This window comes from Leucoraja erinacea, chromosome 22 (assembly GCF_028641065.1).
Source record: "Leucoraja erinacea ecotype New England chromosome 22, Leri_hhj_1, whole genome shotgun sequence".
Taxonomy (NCBI): Eukaryota; Metazoa; Chordata; class Chondrichthyes; order Rajiformes; family Rajidae; genus Leucoraja; species Leucoraja erinaceus.
Genome location: NC_073398.1, coordinates 2,369,599 through 2,383,983, shown reverse-complemented (window position 1 = coordinate 2,383,983; position 14,385 = coordinate 2,369,599). Strand labels below are relative to the sequence as shown.

General features: G+C 48.5%; 1 protein-coding gene across 4 annotated transcripts in view; it reads left to right on the top strand.

The window, feature by feature from the left end:
• Nucleotides 1–14,385, top strand: part of elk3 (ETS transcription factor ELK3) — a 46,791-nt gene that overhangs the window by 18,301 nt on the left and 14,105 nt on the right. For 3 of the 4 annotated variants that reach the window (XM_055652760.1, XM_055652759.1, XM_055652762.1), the window contains 2 exons: nucleotides 5,719–5,927; nucleotides 9,980–10,774. In XM_055652760.1, the coding sequence (XP_055508735.1) occupies nucleotides 5,721–5,927; nucleotides 9,980–10,774 (1,002 nt within the window). In that variant the 5' untranslated portion in view covers nucleotides 5,719–5,720. Of the gene's footprint in view, nucleotides 1–715; nucleotides 736–5,718; nucleotides 5,928–9,979; nucleotides 10,775–14,385 lie in introns of those variants that run through there. The other variant, XM_055652761.1, reaches the window with a different exon arrangement.

The following is a 14,385-nucleotide window of genomic DNA, read 5'->3' as shown; positions in this document are numbered from 1 at the left end:
TTTTGTCCAGCAGAATATGTTTTTGTGGCCTCTGCTCCACCCTGCTATTCTTCTGTAATTTACCACCCCTTCCCAAAACCTGAAAATTCAGCTCTGTAGATGGACACAAAGTGCTGGACTAACTCAGGCAGCATCTCAGGAGAAAAGGAATAGGTGATGTTCTGGGTCAGAACCCTTCTTCAGACCCGAAAAGTCACCTATTCCTCTCCACCAGAGTTTCCTCAGCCTTTGCGCGCTGAGTTGCCCCTGCATTTTGAGTTGCCCCTGCATCTTCAGTATCAACTAGCTTCTTCGCGGAAAGGGTGATGAGCGTATGGAACGAGCCGCTGGAGGAGGTGGTTGAGGCTGGGACTATCACAAGGTTTAAGAAGCAGTCAGACAGGGTCATGGACAGGACAGGTTTAGAGTGATATGGGCCAAACGCAGGCAGCTGGGTGGAGTGTAGATGGGGCATGTTGGTCGGTGTGGGCAAGTTGGGCCAAAGGGCCTGTTTCTATGCTGTATGCTATCTGCAGTTCCTTCCTGTACAAATTCAGCGTAGAGGTTCATTTGTGCAACGTCAAATGTAGACAGTTGTGTAACGGAAAGTTTCTTGGTGTCTTACTCCACACCTCTGAGTTTTCAGCGGGATTTTTTGTTCGTCCTTTGTTCTTTTGTCCTCGGGTAGATTCTTCCCCAAAATGGCGGCACTGGTAGTTCAATAGATCAAGTGTGATTTTCTTTTCCACTTCACCGGTGAGTAAAGCACTTCTTTGCTCTGAGAACTGTCAGATTTTGCTACTCCCAATTTAATTCATTTTAAATTACTTCTACTTTGATGCCCCCCCCCCCTCCCCCCCCCTCTCCCCCCCCCCCCCCCCTTTCTCTTTGCCCCCTACCTCCCCCCTGGTCATTGAAGCAGTTCCTCAGCTCTCCACATTGTATGCTTCCCTAACCAACAGTAGCCCCACCAGGCCACCATCCTGCCTGAGGTTGTTTGCTGCTAGCCCAGATTGGTCCTGGTCTTTTCTTGCCTCCAGCTCTTGCCTCCAGCTCCACCCCCCCCCCCACCACCCCCGATTTTCAGTGTGAAGAAGGGTCCCGACCCGAAATATCACCTATCCTTTTTCTCACAAGATGTTGCCCGACCCACTGAGTTACTTCAACACTTTGTATCTATCTTTGGAATAAGTCAGCATCTAGTGCAGCACGGTGGCACAGTGGTAGAGTTGCTGCCTTACAGCGCCAGAGACTCGGGTTCAATCCTGACTACAGGTGCTGTCTGTACAGAGTTAAGCCCCCGTCCCACTTAGGGAACCTGAACGGAAACCTCTGGAGACTTTGCGCCCCACCCAAGGTTTCCGTGGGATTCCCAGAGGTTTTTGTCAGTCTCCCTAATGATCGAAAGTGGTTTCCGCTTCTTCTATGTTCCAGGCAATTACTTCAAAAATATTTCAATTCTTTCAAAACCGGCCGCGACTAAAAATAGGTTGCCGTTTTAAAAATCGGTCATTTTTTAGTCGAAGCCGGTTGCAATGCTAGTTGAAGGTGGTTGCCGGAGGTTGCAGGTAGTGGAAGGTCTTACCTGCGTAGAAGAAGCGGAAACCACTTTCGACCACTGGGGAGACTGACAAAAACTTCCGGGTGGGGCGCAAAGTCTCCAGGGGTTTCCGTTCAGGTTTCCGAAGTGGGACAGGGGCACACGTACATTCTGCCACATGGGTTTCCCCGGGTGGTCCGGTTGCCTCCCACACTCCAAAGACGTACAGGTTTGTAGATTAATTGGCTTAGGTAAAAATTATAAATTGTCCCTAGTGTGTAGGATAGTGCTTGTGTAAAGAGTGATCGCTGGTCGGCACAGACCTGTAAAAATCATACGATACATAAAGCACAATCATACTTAAGAATAGTAGATGACACAGAGGCAGTACACGAAGGTGGCACATTTTAGTGAAGGATTGACCCTGTTATCCGGTGCCCTCTCAACTACTACAGCCTCTAATGGTTATTGCTGGCAGATATTGTCACCTTCACTCTTGCATTCCTGGCTGCAGGCTGCCGCTGCCGATTGCTGCCATGGTTAGCTGCTCACCGCCGCATTGGTCACAGCAGCTAAACTCCACACTGTAGCAGCGGAGACCGCATGGATTTGCCGCCAGCCCAAAGGGGCACAGAGTTCAGTTGATGTCGGAAGGAACTGCAGGTGCAGGTGTACACCGAAGATAGAGACACAATATGCTGGAGTAACTGAGCAGGACAGCAGCATCTCTGGAGAGGAATGGGTGACGTCTCGTGGTCGAGCCATACAATCGAGCCATCCACAGTGTACAGATACATGATAAGGGAATAACGTTTAGTGCAAGGTAAAGCCAGTAAAGTCCGATTAAAGATAGCCTGAGGGACTCTAATGAGGTAGATAGTAGTTCAGGACCGCTCTCTGGTTGTGGTAGGATGGTTCAGTTGCCTGATAACAACTGGGAAGAAATTGTCCCTGAATCTGGAGGTGTGCGTTTTCACAGTTCTATACCTTTTGCCTGATGGGAGAGGGGAGAGGGGAGAGGAGGGAGTGGCCGGGGTGAGACTGGGCCAGATACATGATAAAGGGAATAGCTGGGTCTGGGCTCGTGCCCAAAGGCCTTTTCTGTGTCTCTGCAAAGGTCGATTTTTTGTTTGGAGATACAGAGCGAAAGCAAGCCCTTTGGCCCACCGAGTCTGCGCCGACCAGCGATCCCTGCACTCTAATGCTATCCTACACACACTAGGGACAATTTACAATTATACCAAGCCAATTAAACTGCAAACCTGTACGTCTTTAGAGTGTGGGAGGAAACCCATGTGGTCACGGGGAGAATGTACAAACTCGGTACAGACAGCACCCGTAGTCGGGATCGAACCCGCTGGCGTTGTGAGGCAGCAACTCTACCGCTGTGCCATCATGCGGTCTGGTAACTCTGGCAATTCAGCTGGGTTTCTCTAGCGATGGCTTTTTCTGCTCTCTCTCTCTCCCCCCCCCCCCCCCTCTTTCTGCAAAGATCACGCAAGCAATGATTTTAATCCCCACCCCTCCAACGTTCGAATCCCTGGGAGCACTCTCCCGCACGACTCAAATGCCAGAAGAGCCGAGTCATCAATTTTCCAGCCGTATTTATCCCAAAATGAAAACAGATTCAGCATGAGTTCCACAACTTCCTCTTGTTTGTATTACAGCCGCCTTGGCTGAAAACCAACTCGCCCTTGAATCCGATTCATCCGATTTAGGTGCACGATTCCCTAATTGCCCGGTCCCCACTCTCCCCGCTCCACATTGAGAATGCTCTGATGCATCTCTCTCAGCCGCCGTGCAGATTGCCCCCCCCCCCGAATGACTGCAAGGAAATCACACAAACCAACCTCCTTTCCATTGACTCCATTTACACCTCACGCTGCCTCGGCAAGGCCAGCAGCATCATCAAGGACCAGTCTCATCCCTGGCCACTCCCTCTTCTCCCCTCTCCCATCGGGCAAAAGATATAGAAGTGTGAAAAAGTGCTCCTCCAGATTCAGGAACAGTTAATTCCCAGCTGTCACCAGGCAACTGAATCATCCTCTCACCAGCTGGAGAGCAGTCCTGAGCTACTATCTACCTCATTGCGAACTCTCGGACTATCTTTGATTGGACTTTATCTTGCACCTATCGTTATTCATGTTGTTCCCTTTGTCCTGTATCTGTACACTGAGGATGGCTCGATTTTAATCACGTGAAGTCTTTCCGCTGACTGGTTAGCAGGCAACAAAAGCTTTTCATTGTACCTCAGTACACGTGACAATAAACTAAACTCAAACCTCTGTGCGTAGTTGTGTCCGATCACCAATGGCCTCCTGTAGCTCTCTGCCCCCTCGTATCCTCTCTACAATGCCACGTAAAATAGTCTCGGCAGTAAATCCCCAGACACCGCCTCATCTCCCTGCAGCAACGTCATGGGTAATGAAACTAAAGATGATGTCCCAGGGCACGTCTTTAGTTACAGCTAATTTCAGAGCTCAAGTTATCTCCAATCTCAACTAATTACCTCATCAAGTCAATGGGTTTCCTCCAATTCAACATGCTCCAGTTATGTTAACCGTTCCCTCTCAAATGCCTTCTGGAAATAAAACGTAGGTTCCAGTAGGGGAGAAGGCCCTTTGGCCCACAATATCCATGCTGGCCATAATGCCAATCTAACATTAACATTAACACGTTTAACATTACCAGTGGGGCTGGAAACATGGGGATTGGTGTGTACTGCCTCAGTGTAATGTACTATATTACACTCTTGTGCTTCAGTATCATTGTGCTTATGTAGCGTTAGATTTCTACAGAACTGCATACAACAAATAATATCACTGTAACAATAAGGTACCATTGAACCATTTGTCTTTAGTTTAGTTTAGAGATACAGCACGGATACAGATTCGGCCCATCGTGTTTGTACCGACCAGTGATACCCGCACATTAACACTATCCGACACACACTAGGGACAATTTACATTTACACCAATCTCATGAACCCACAAACATCAACTGGTGGTTTATCTTTGCCCCGGGCCACCTGCCTGTCCCTTGTCCTCTCTCCCCACCCTCTCTCCCACAGTCCCTCTCCCTACCCCCATACATACTTTGTTTATTTGTTTCTTTGTGTGTATATATGTGCGCGTATATATATATATATATATATATGATCTACGTATATGTCATTATATTGTTTGCAGAGTACTATGTTTACATATTCTGTTGTGCTGCTGCAAGTAAGAATGTCATTGTTCTATCTGGGACACATGACAATAAAATACTTGTGACTAACTGCATCCTTGCATCATTTGCCCAGAACTCCACAATCCAAAGACTTGCAGCTCTGTAGGTTCATTGGCTTTGGTAAAATTGTAAATTGTCCCTCATGTATTGGATAATGCTAGCGTGCAGGGTGAACGCTGGCTGGCACGGACTCGGTGGGCCGAAGGGCCTGTTTCCACGCTGGAGAAGTGCTGGGGGTAACTAAGTGGATCAGGCAACATCTCTGGGGGAAAAGGATGGGGTGACATTTTGGGTCAACACCCTTCTTCAAGTGGCAGACATGCAAGATCACCAGACGTGCAGCCCTGGGGTAAATCAGCACCAACTTGTACCAACTGGGGCAGCAGGGGTTGGGTGGCCCACTCTTGCTTCTATCCGTACAGTGGTAAAGAGCTAGCAGTCTGTGAACCTCCCGGTGCCGAGGGCAGGGGCAGGGGGCGGGGTTTAAGGTGCTGGTTGAAAGCATGTTAGAGGTTATCAAGTCTGCACGGTGGCGCAGCGGTAGAGTTGCTGCCTTACAGCGCTAGAGACCCGGGTTCCATCCTGACTCACGGGTGCTGTCTGTACGGAGTTTGTACGTTCTTCCCGTGACCTGCGTGGGTTTTCTCCAGGATCTCCGGTTTCCTCCCACACTCCAAAGACGTACAGGTTTGTAGGTTAATTGGCTTCAGTAAAAATTGTACAATTGTCCCTGTTCCCTAGTGCTAGTGTAGTGCAGATCGATGGTCTGCATACTCAGTGGGCGAAGGGCCTGTTTCTGCGCTGTATCTCTAAATTAAACTAAAAAACGAAACAGTGGCTTACAATGTCTTTGTGTGTGTTGCAGGTATGGAGGGAGGGGGAGGGGGAGGGGAGGGGGGGGGGGGGGGGGCGTGAGGGGCTGAAGGCGTGCAGGTCTAACAGTGTCCTGGTGTGTGTGTGTGTTGCAGGTATGGAGAGTGCCATCACCCTCTGGCAGTTCCTGCTGCAGCTGCTGCAGGACCAAAAGCACGAGCACCTCATCTGCTGGACATCGAACGACGGCGAGTTCAAACTACTGAAGGCAGAGGAGGTGGCCAAGCTCTGGGGGCTGCGGAAGAACAAGACCAACATGAATTACGACAAGCTGAGCCGCGCACTGCGATACTATTACGATAAGGTACTGGCTGGGCGGGGCGGCTCTGGGATGCCTGAACCTTACTGATGAACCTTCCCGAGGTGTCATGGGCCCAACTCACAAAACACCAGTGAGGAGAGGAGCCCACTTGATAACCCCAATGATATACTGGCATCTGCCTGCCTCGTTGTGTTGTCCCATACTATGGAGTCACGGTGGCGCAGCGGTAGAGTTGCTGCCTTACGGTGCCAGAGACCCGGGTTTAATCCTGACCACGGGAGCTGCTTGTACAGAGCTCGTACATCCCCCCTGTAACCGGCGTGGGTTTTCTCCGGGTGCTCCGTGAAGAAGACAGACACAAGATGCTGGAGTGGGATGAACGGCAGGTGTGCAAATCTGCCCCACCCCCGGCCCACTAGACTCTCACACTTGGTTCCAGTAAATGGGTGGGTGGTGGGAGGGGGTCTCTGGTGAGCTCTATCTGTGAGCAGCCCGTGGATCATTTTAGGCAGAGGATTGTTTCACTTTCTGCCAGGAAACAGATGAGTGTTGGAATTCAGGGGGAGCACGGATTATCCCACTTCCCCATCCACATCCTACACACCAGAGGCAATTTGCGGAGGCCAATTAACCCGCACGTCCTGGAGATGTGGGAGGAGACCGGAGCACCCAGAGAAAACCCACACGTTTTTGTCATCTATTCTCACTGATTGTGGTTGTGGGTCAGGAGGTCAAAGGTCCAGTGACAGAGGAGTGCTGTCCTAGGTTCTACAAGTTTGAAGATGAGTTTTGTTGGGATTATAGTGTTGAAGGCAGAGGTATAGTCAATAAATAGGAGTCTCATGTAGGTGTCCTTGTTACTTAAATAGTTTAGTGTAGTTTAGAGATACAGCTTGGAAACAGACCCTTCGGCCCACCGAGTCTGTGCCAACCAGCGATCCCTGCACACTAACGTTATCCTATATACTCAAGGAACAATTTACAATTATACCAAGCCAATTAATCTACAAACCTGCACGCGTTTGGAGTGTGGGAGGTAGGACACGGGGAGAATGTACAAACTCCGTACAGGTAGCACCCGTAGTCAGGATCGAACCTGGGTCTCTGGCGCTACCGCTGCACCATCTGATGCTCTAGTGATGAGTGTAGGGCCAGGAGAAGGTGTCTGTTGTGGCCCTGTGGCGACGGTGTGTAAACTGCGGTGGAACAATGTTATCTGTGGAAGCCGAAGGTCACAGCAAGTGGTCACATTGTTTGTAGAAGGGAAAGTGATTCCCCCCTCGACGTTGGACCAGCTATAAGAGTCTGAGGATGTTCTTACTTCAAGAAAGATGACGGTCAATGAAGGTGGGTGTTTCCCCGAGATGGATTAAAGCAGATGCAACAATAATGTGTTGGGAATGCCCAGAAGAGGGTGCTTCTGCGCTTTGTCCATCTACAAAATCGTGGCAGGAATAGATTGGGTAGGCGCACAAAGTCTCTTGTTCAGAGTAGGGGAATCGAGAACCAGAAAACATAGGTTTAAGGTAAGGGGGGAAAGATTTAATAGGTACCTGAGGGGGTAACCTTTTCACACAAAGGGTGGTGGGTGTAAGGAACGAGCTGCCGGAGGAGGTAGTAGAGGCAGGGACTATTGCAGCATTTAAGAAACATTTAGACATGAATCGGACAAGTTTAGAGGGATATGGGCCAAACGCAGGCTGATGGGACTAGTGTAGATGGCAGATTTTGGCTGGTGTGGGCAAGTTGGGCTGAAGGGCCTGTAAGACTCTATGGGCCGCGGGGCCAGAAGGCTTCCTGATGTGCCGCGGCTGAGGACATGGAAAGTGGCCGGAGGCCTTTATCGAGGGCCGGCCGTCTCGATGCCTGCTGGATCGCCGCGTAGAAGCCCAGTCGGGGCCCGGCCGATGGAGCCCGTGGCTGGGGCCTAGGTCGGGGCCCGTGGCTGGGGCCCGGGTCAGCATCACGGAGGCGTGAAGTGGGGCGTTGACAGCGGTGAGGCCTCGTGGCGGCGGGAAGCCTTGTGAGTCGACGAGAGCATGGTGAGGAGGGGGAGGGGAAGAACAATGGAGGACCCGGTGGGGGGATGGGGGTGAAGAACTGTTGGGGTGCCGGGTGCACAAAAGGAGGAGCCGGCGTGCTTTGTATCTGTCTGCACTGTAGGTGGCTGCTATTTGTATACATTGTGTATGCAGCAAAGAATCTTGCTGTGCCTAGTCACATGTGACAATAAAGTATTGTCCTTGTACTCTATCAAATTGGTTGAGGTTTGGTGCGTGCACATGTATGTTGAGGTGTATAAAACTGTGAAGGGAATAGACAGGGTGAATGCACAGTGTCTTTTACCTGTAGTCAGGAAATCAAGAACCAAAGGTCATAGGTTTAACATGAAAAGGGTGAGATTTAATAGGAACCCGAGCGGCAATATTTTCACTCAGTAGGTGGTGGGTCTATGGAACGAGCTGCCAGAGGAGGTAGTTGAGGCAGGTACTAGAGAAGCATTTAAAGTAAGCTTGGGAAGGCACAACAAAAGGAAAGAGGGATATGGGCCAAATGCAGGCATATGGGACGAGCTTAGATGGGCCATCCTGGTCAGCATGGGAATGTTGGGCTAAAGCGCTTGATTCTGGGCCCTGTCTGTGACCTCCTGAGCAGAGTTTCAGTTCAAAGTTCAAGTTCAAAGTAAACTTTATTGTCAATTCAAATAAATTGGATTGAAATTGCGTTTCCCCATACTCCAAATGTGCAAGTAATATTTATAACACAGACAGACAATCTACCAATAAGATAGACAATATACATTATTTAAAATATTCACAGTGTGCCAGAATGTAGTAAAACTTTGAGGTATGTTATTAAGGAGCAAAAATAAAAGGTGCAATATAGAAAAGTGCAAATAGCATACTGCAGACATTGAGTTAAAATTATTTTGACAGACATTTGGTCCTTGTTTCTGTAATGATCATGGAATTTTCTTGAGTGTGTTGAGTAGTCTGATGGCCTGAGGGAAAAAGCTGTTTTTGAATCTGGTGGTTTTGCTCCGCATGCTGCGGTAGCGCTTGCCAGACGGTAGGAGAGTGAACAGTTTGTGTGCTGGGTGGGTGGTGTCTTTGATGATATTGCTTGCTCTCTTGCGACAGCGAGATGGGTATAAGTCCTGGATTGCAGGTTGTGGTGATCTGGTGATCTTCTCGGCTGTCCTCACCACTCTCTGTAGTGCCTTCTGGTCAGCAGCAGAGCCCAGGTTACATAGTCATAGAGCCCGCACCAACCAACGTGTCCCATCTACACTAGTCCCACCTGCGTGCGGTTAGTCCATGTCCCTCTAAACCTGTCCATGTACCTGTCTAAATGTTTCTTAAACGTTGCAGAGTTTTCCGAGAGACAAAAATGAGAAATGGCATCTCCATTGTTCATCAATCGATGTTAAAGTAACTTCACCGCTTTACTTTCTCTGCGACCCGATTAGCAATCAAATAACTGCTTTTGTTTAGACACAAAATGCTGGAGTAACTCTGCGGGTCAGGCAGCATCTCTCGAGAAAAGGAATAGGTGGCGTTTCGGGTCGAGATTCTTCCTCAGACTGAGAGTCAGGGGAGAGGGAAACTAGAGGTACACCTCTGATTTGTTCTTGACCGTTTCATACCTTTTAGTTTACATTAGTTTATTGTCATGTGTATCGTGATACAATGAAAAGCTTTTATATCTGGTTTCCCTCTCCCTGACTCTGTCTGGAGAAGGGTCCCTCTCTGTCTATCCCTCCCCCACACTAGTCATCCTGCTAGTTTCATTGTTTGTATCCCTTCATTATCACCTCTTCCACAGCCAACAATGGACCATTGTGGGCTCCACCTTTCTCGAGGCATCGGTGCTGCCTGTGATTTGTATTAAATCTTTTCATATTTCCATGTTCCCTCTCCCCTGACTCGGTCTGAAGAAGGGTCTCGACCCACAATTCCTTCCCTCCAGAGATGCTGCCTGTCCCGCTGAGTTACTCCAGCATTTTGTGTCTATCTTCGGTGTAAACCAGCATCTATAGTTCCACCCCCCCCCACATTTTTAACTGCTTTTGTTTTCTTTCTTTCTCTCCACAGAATATTATTAAGAAGGTGATCGGGCAGAAGTTTGTTTACAAGTTTGTCTCGTTTCCGGACATTTTGAAGATGGATCCCCTCGCGGCAGAGTCGGGCCGGGAGCACATTTTACTGCGGGACAGTGAGGCGGGGTCCATTGGCGAGGGAGCAGAGCACCAGCAGGTGACATTGAGCGGCAGTCGGAGTCTCAGTCGCAACGACTACATCCACTCGGGCTTGTACACCTCCTTCACCATCAACTCCCTGCAGAGCCGCTCCGACTTCTTCAAGGCCATCAAGATGGAGAAGCCGGAGGAGAGGGTGGCGAGGAGGTCGGTGCCGGGCGAGGAGGTGCGGACTGTCATCAGATTCGTAGCGAACAAGAACGAGAGGTCGTCCGCCGTGTCGCTGTCGCCTGTCTCGGCCGGGCCGGCGCGCTGCCCGTCGCCGGAGACCGTGGTGTCGCCGACGTTCTTCACGGCCGTCTCCTCGAAGGCAGCGTCCTTCAGCTCGGCCATCGTGTCCACGTCCTCGGGCGCAGCCTTGCCGGCGGGGTACCAAGAGGCCTGCATTATTGAACTCGATACCAGTGACTCCGAGCAGTCCGCTCAGCCGCTGAACCTCTCGGCTGGCCCCAAGACCAAATCCCCCTGCCTGGCCGACCAGAGGCACAGCCACCTACCAAAGACTAAGAAGCCCAAAGGCCTGGAGATTTCAGCACCTTCTTTAGTCATTACTAACACGGACATCAGCTCCATTGCCCTGAACAGCCCAGCACTTCCGTCAGGATCTCTCACTCCCTTTTTCACCGCACAGGTCAGTTGTGTCGTTTGTTACAAAAACTTCATGTCCAACAAGGATCTTATCATCACACACAAGTTTGTCATTGCCTTAAGACAAGTATCAAGGAGTTATATTGTCATATGCACACATACAGAGTTACAGTACAATGAAAAGCTTGCTCACAGCAGCATCACAGGCTCAACACAATCAGCATTCATTTGACTTTAATGGAGGGGAATACTCATGAGAGGAATAGATCGATCGAGTAGACGCAGAGTATCTTGGCCAGAGTAGGGGAATCGAGAACCAAGGGACATTGGTTTAAGATCAGGTGGGAAAGATTTAATGGGAACCCGAGAGGTAACATTTTCACACAAAGGATGGTGGGGTATGGAACGAGGTTGTTGATGCAGGGACTATTTAGTTTAAGAAAGATTTAAATGCTTAAGAAACATTTGGTCAGATACATGGATAGGGTAGGTTTTGACAGATATGGACCAAATGTAGGCAGGTGGGACTAGTGTAGATGGGACATGTTGGCTGGTGTGGGCAAGATGGGTCGAAGGGGCTGTTTCCACGCAGTATCACTCCAATTGTATATTATTTGTGCGTTGTACGTAAAATGATACATGATACATAAATAATAATAATAATAATAATAATAATAATAATAATAATAATAATTTTATTTATAGAGCACTTTAAAAACAAACATAGCTGCAACAAAGTGCTGTACAACACTAATCATTGACAAAAAAGTTAATACACACCAAAAATAACAATTAAAAGAAATAGTAGGAAAAGACATGTAAAATAAAGAAACATCAAAAACACCACAAAGAGAAGCAAAGCCTCAGGCATGGTCAAAAGCCAGGGAGTACAAATGTGTTTTAACACTGGATTTGAAGATGGACAGTAAGGGGGCCTATCTGATGTGCAACAATATAAAATGCACATGGAGTGCACACATGAGTGCATCCAATTGTGCACACAATAGAGCTCAGAGTAGTGCACACACTAGTGCACATACTAGTGCACATCCTAGTGCATATCCTAGTGCACACACTAGTGCACATACTAGTGCAAGAGGTGGGCCATAGTGTTCCGTTGCTGAGGTTGGATTTGAGTTGTGTGGATCAGTTCTGGGACCTGGTAGTCTAGGATTGTCACTGTTCCTGCATCGTGTGATGTGAGACTTCAGGCTTCTGAACCTCCTGCCTGAAGGTAGCAGTGAGAAGATGGCCAGGATTCTTGATGATAGGTGCCATTTTCTTGAGACAGTGCTTCATTGTGATGCTTTTGCTGGTGGGGGTGGGTATGTATAGAGGGTAGATAGACTGGGTTTGAGTTCACCACTCTGCAGCCTCTTGGGTTCCTGTGCTTTGGGATTGCCGTACCAGAGTATGATAAACCTGTCAGTGTACACGGTGACATGCCGAATCTTCCAAGTAAGCAGAGGCGTGCTTCCTTCATGGCAACATATACCTGCTTGGCCCAGAACATGTCATTAACATGTCATCGACCAGGAATTTGATGTTTCTAACTCTCTCCATTAATGAAAACTGCCGTGTGCTCCCCCGTCTTCCCCTTTATGAAATGAACAATTTGTTGCTTGCTTCGTTGCTGTTTTGTGCAAGTATATTTTTAGTTTAGTTTAGAGATACAGGGCGGAAACAGGCCCTTTGGCCCACCGAGTCCGCGTGGACCAGCGATCCCCGCACCTTAAATCTATCCTAGTTTTACAATTAAACTAAGCCAATTAACCTACAAACCTGTACGTCTTTGGAGTGTGGGAGGAAACTGAAGTTCTCGGAGAAATCCGATGCAGGTCACGGGGTGAACGCGCAAACTGTACAGACAGCACCCGTAGTTGGGATCGCGGCCTCAATCAGCAACGCTTTCCAGTCCCGTTCCAGTACTCCAACAATGGTGGTGTCATAGAAACATAGAAAATAGGTGCAGCAGTAGGCCATTCGGCCCTTCGAGCCTGCACCGCCATTCAATATGATCATGGCTGATCATCCAACTCAGTATCCTGTATCTGCCTTCTCTCCATACCCCCTGATCCCTTTAGCCACAAGGGCCACATCTAACTCCCTCTTAAATATAGCCAATGAACTGGCCTCAACTACCTTCTGTGGCAGAGAATTCCAGAGATTCACCACTGTGTGAAAAATGTTTTCCTCATCTCGATCCTAAAAGATTTCCCCCTTATCCTTAAACTGTGACCCCTTGTTCTGGACTTCCCCAACATCGGGAACAATCTTCCTGCATCTAGCCTGTCCAACCCCTTAAGAATTTTGTAAGTTTCTATAAGATCCCCCCTCAATCTTCTAAACTCTAGCGAGTACAAACCGAGTCTATCCAGTCTTTCTTCATATGAAAGTCCTGACATCCCAGGAATCAGTCTGGTGAACCTTCTCTGTACTCCCTCTATGGCAAGAATGTCCTTCCTCAGATTAGGAGACCAAAACTGTACGCAATACTCCAGGTGTGGTCTCACCAAGACCCTGTGCAACTGCAGTAGAACCTCCCTGCTCCTATACTCAAATCCTTTTGCTATGAATGCTAACATACCATTCGCCTTCTTCACTGCCTGCTGCACCTGCACGCCTACTTTTAATGACTGGTGTACCATGACACCCAGGTCTCGTTGCATCTCCCCCTTTCCTCATCGGCCACCATTCAGATAATAGTCTACTTTCCAGTTTTTGCCACCAAAGTGGATAACCTCACATTTGTCCACATTATACTGCATCTGCCATGCATTTGCCCACTAACCCAGCCTATCCAAGTCACCTTGCAGCCTCCTAGCATCCTCCACACAGCTAACACTGCCCCCCAGCTTTGTGTCATCCGCAAACTTGGAGATGTTGCATTCAATTCCCTCGTCCAAATCATTAATATATATCGTAAATAGCTGGGGTCCCAGCACTGAGCCTTGCGGTACCCCACTAGTCACTGCCTGCCATTGTGAAAAGGACCCGTTTACTCCTACTCTTTGCTTCCTGTCTGCCAGCCAGTTCTCTATCCACATCAATATTGAACCCCCAATACCATGTGCTTTAAGTTTGTATGCTAATCTCTTATGTGGGACCTTGTCGAAAGCCTTCTGAAAGTCCAGATACACCACATTCACTGGTTCTCCCCTATCCACGCTACTAGTTACATCCTCGAAAAATTCTATAAGATCCGTCAGACATGATTTACCTTTCATCAATCCATGCTGACTTTGTCCAATGATTTCACCACTTTCCAAATACCATCTTAAATAACTGACTCTAGCCCCACTACCGACGTTAGACTAACTGGTCTGTAATTCTCCCGTTTTCTCTCTCCCTCCCTTTTTAAAAAGTGGGGTTACATTAGCTACCCTCCAATCCTCAGGAACTACTCCAGAATCTAAAGAGTTTTGAAAAATTATCACTAATGCATCCACTATTTCTGGGGCTACTTCCTTAAGTACTCTGGGATGCAGCCTACCTGGCCCTGGGGATTTATCGGCCTTTAATCCATTCAATTTACCTAACACCACTTCCCGGCTAACCTGGATTTCACTCAGTTCCTCCATCTCATTTGACCCCCGGTCCCCTGCTATTTCCGGCAGATTATTTATGTCTTCCTTAGTGAAGACAGAACCAAAG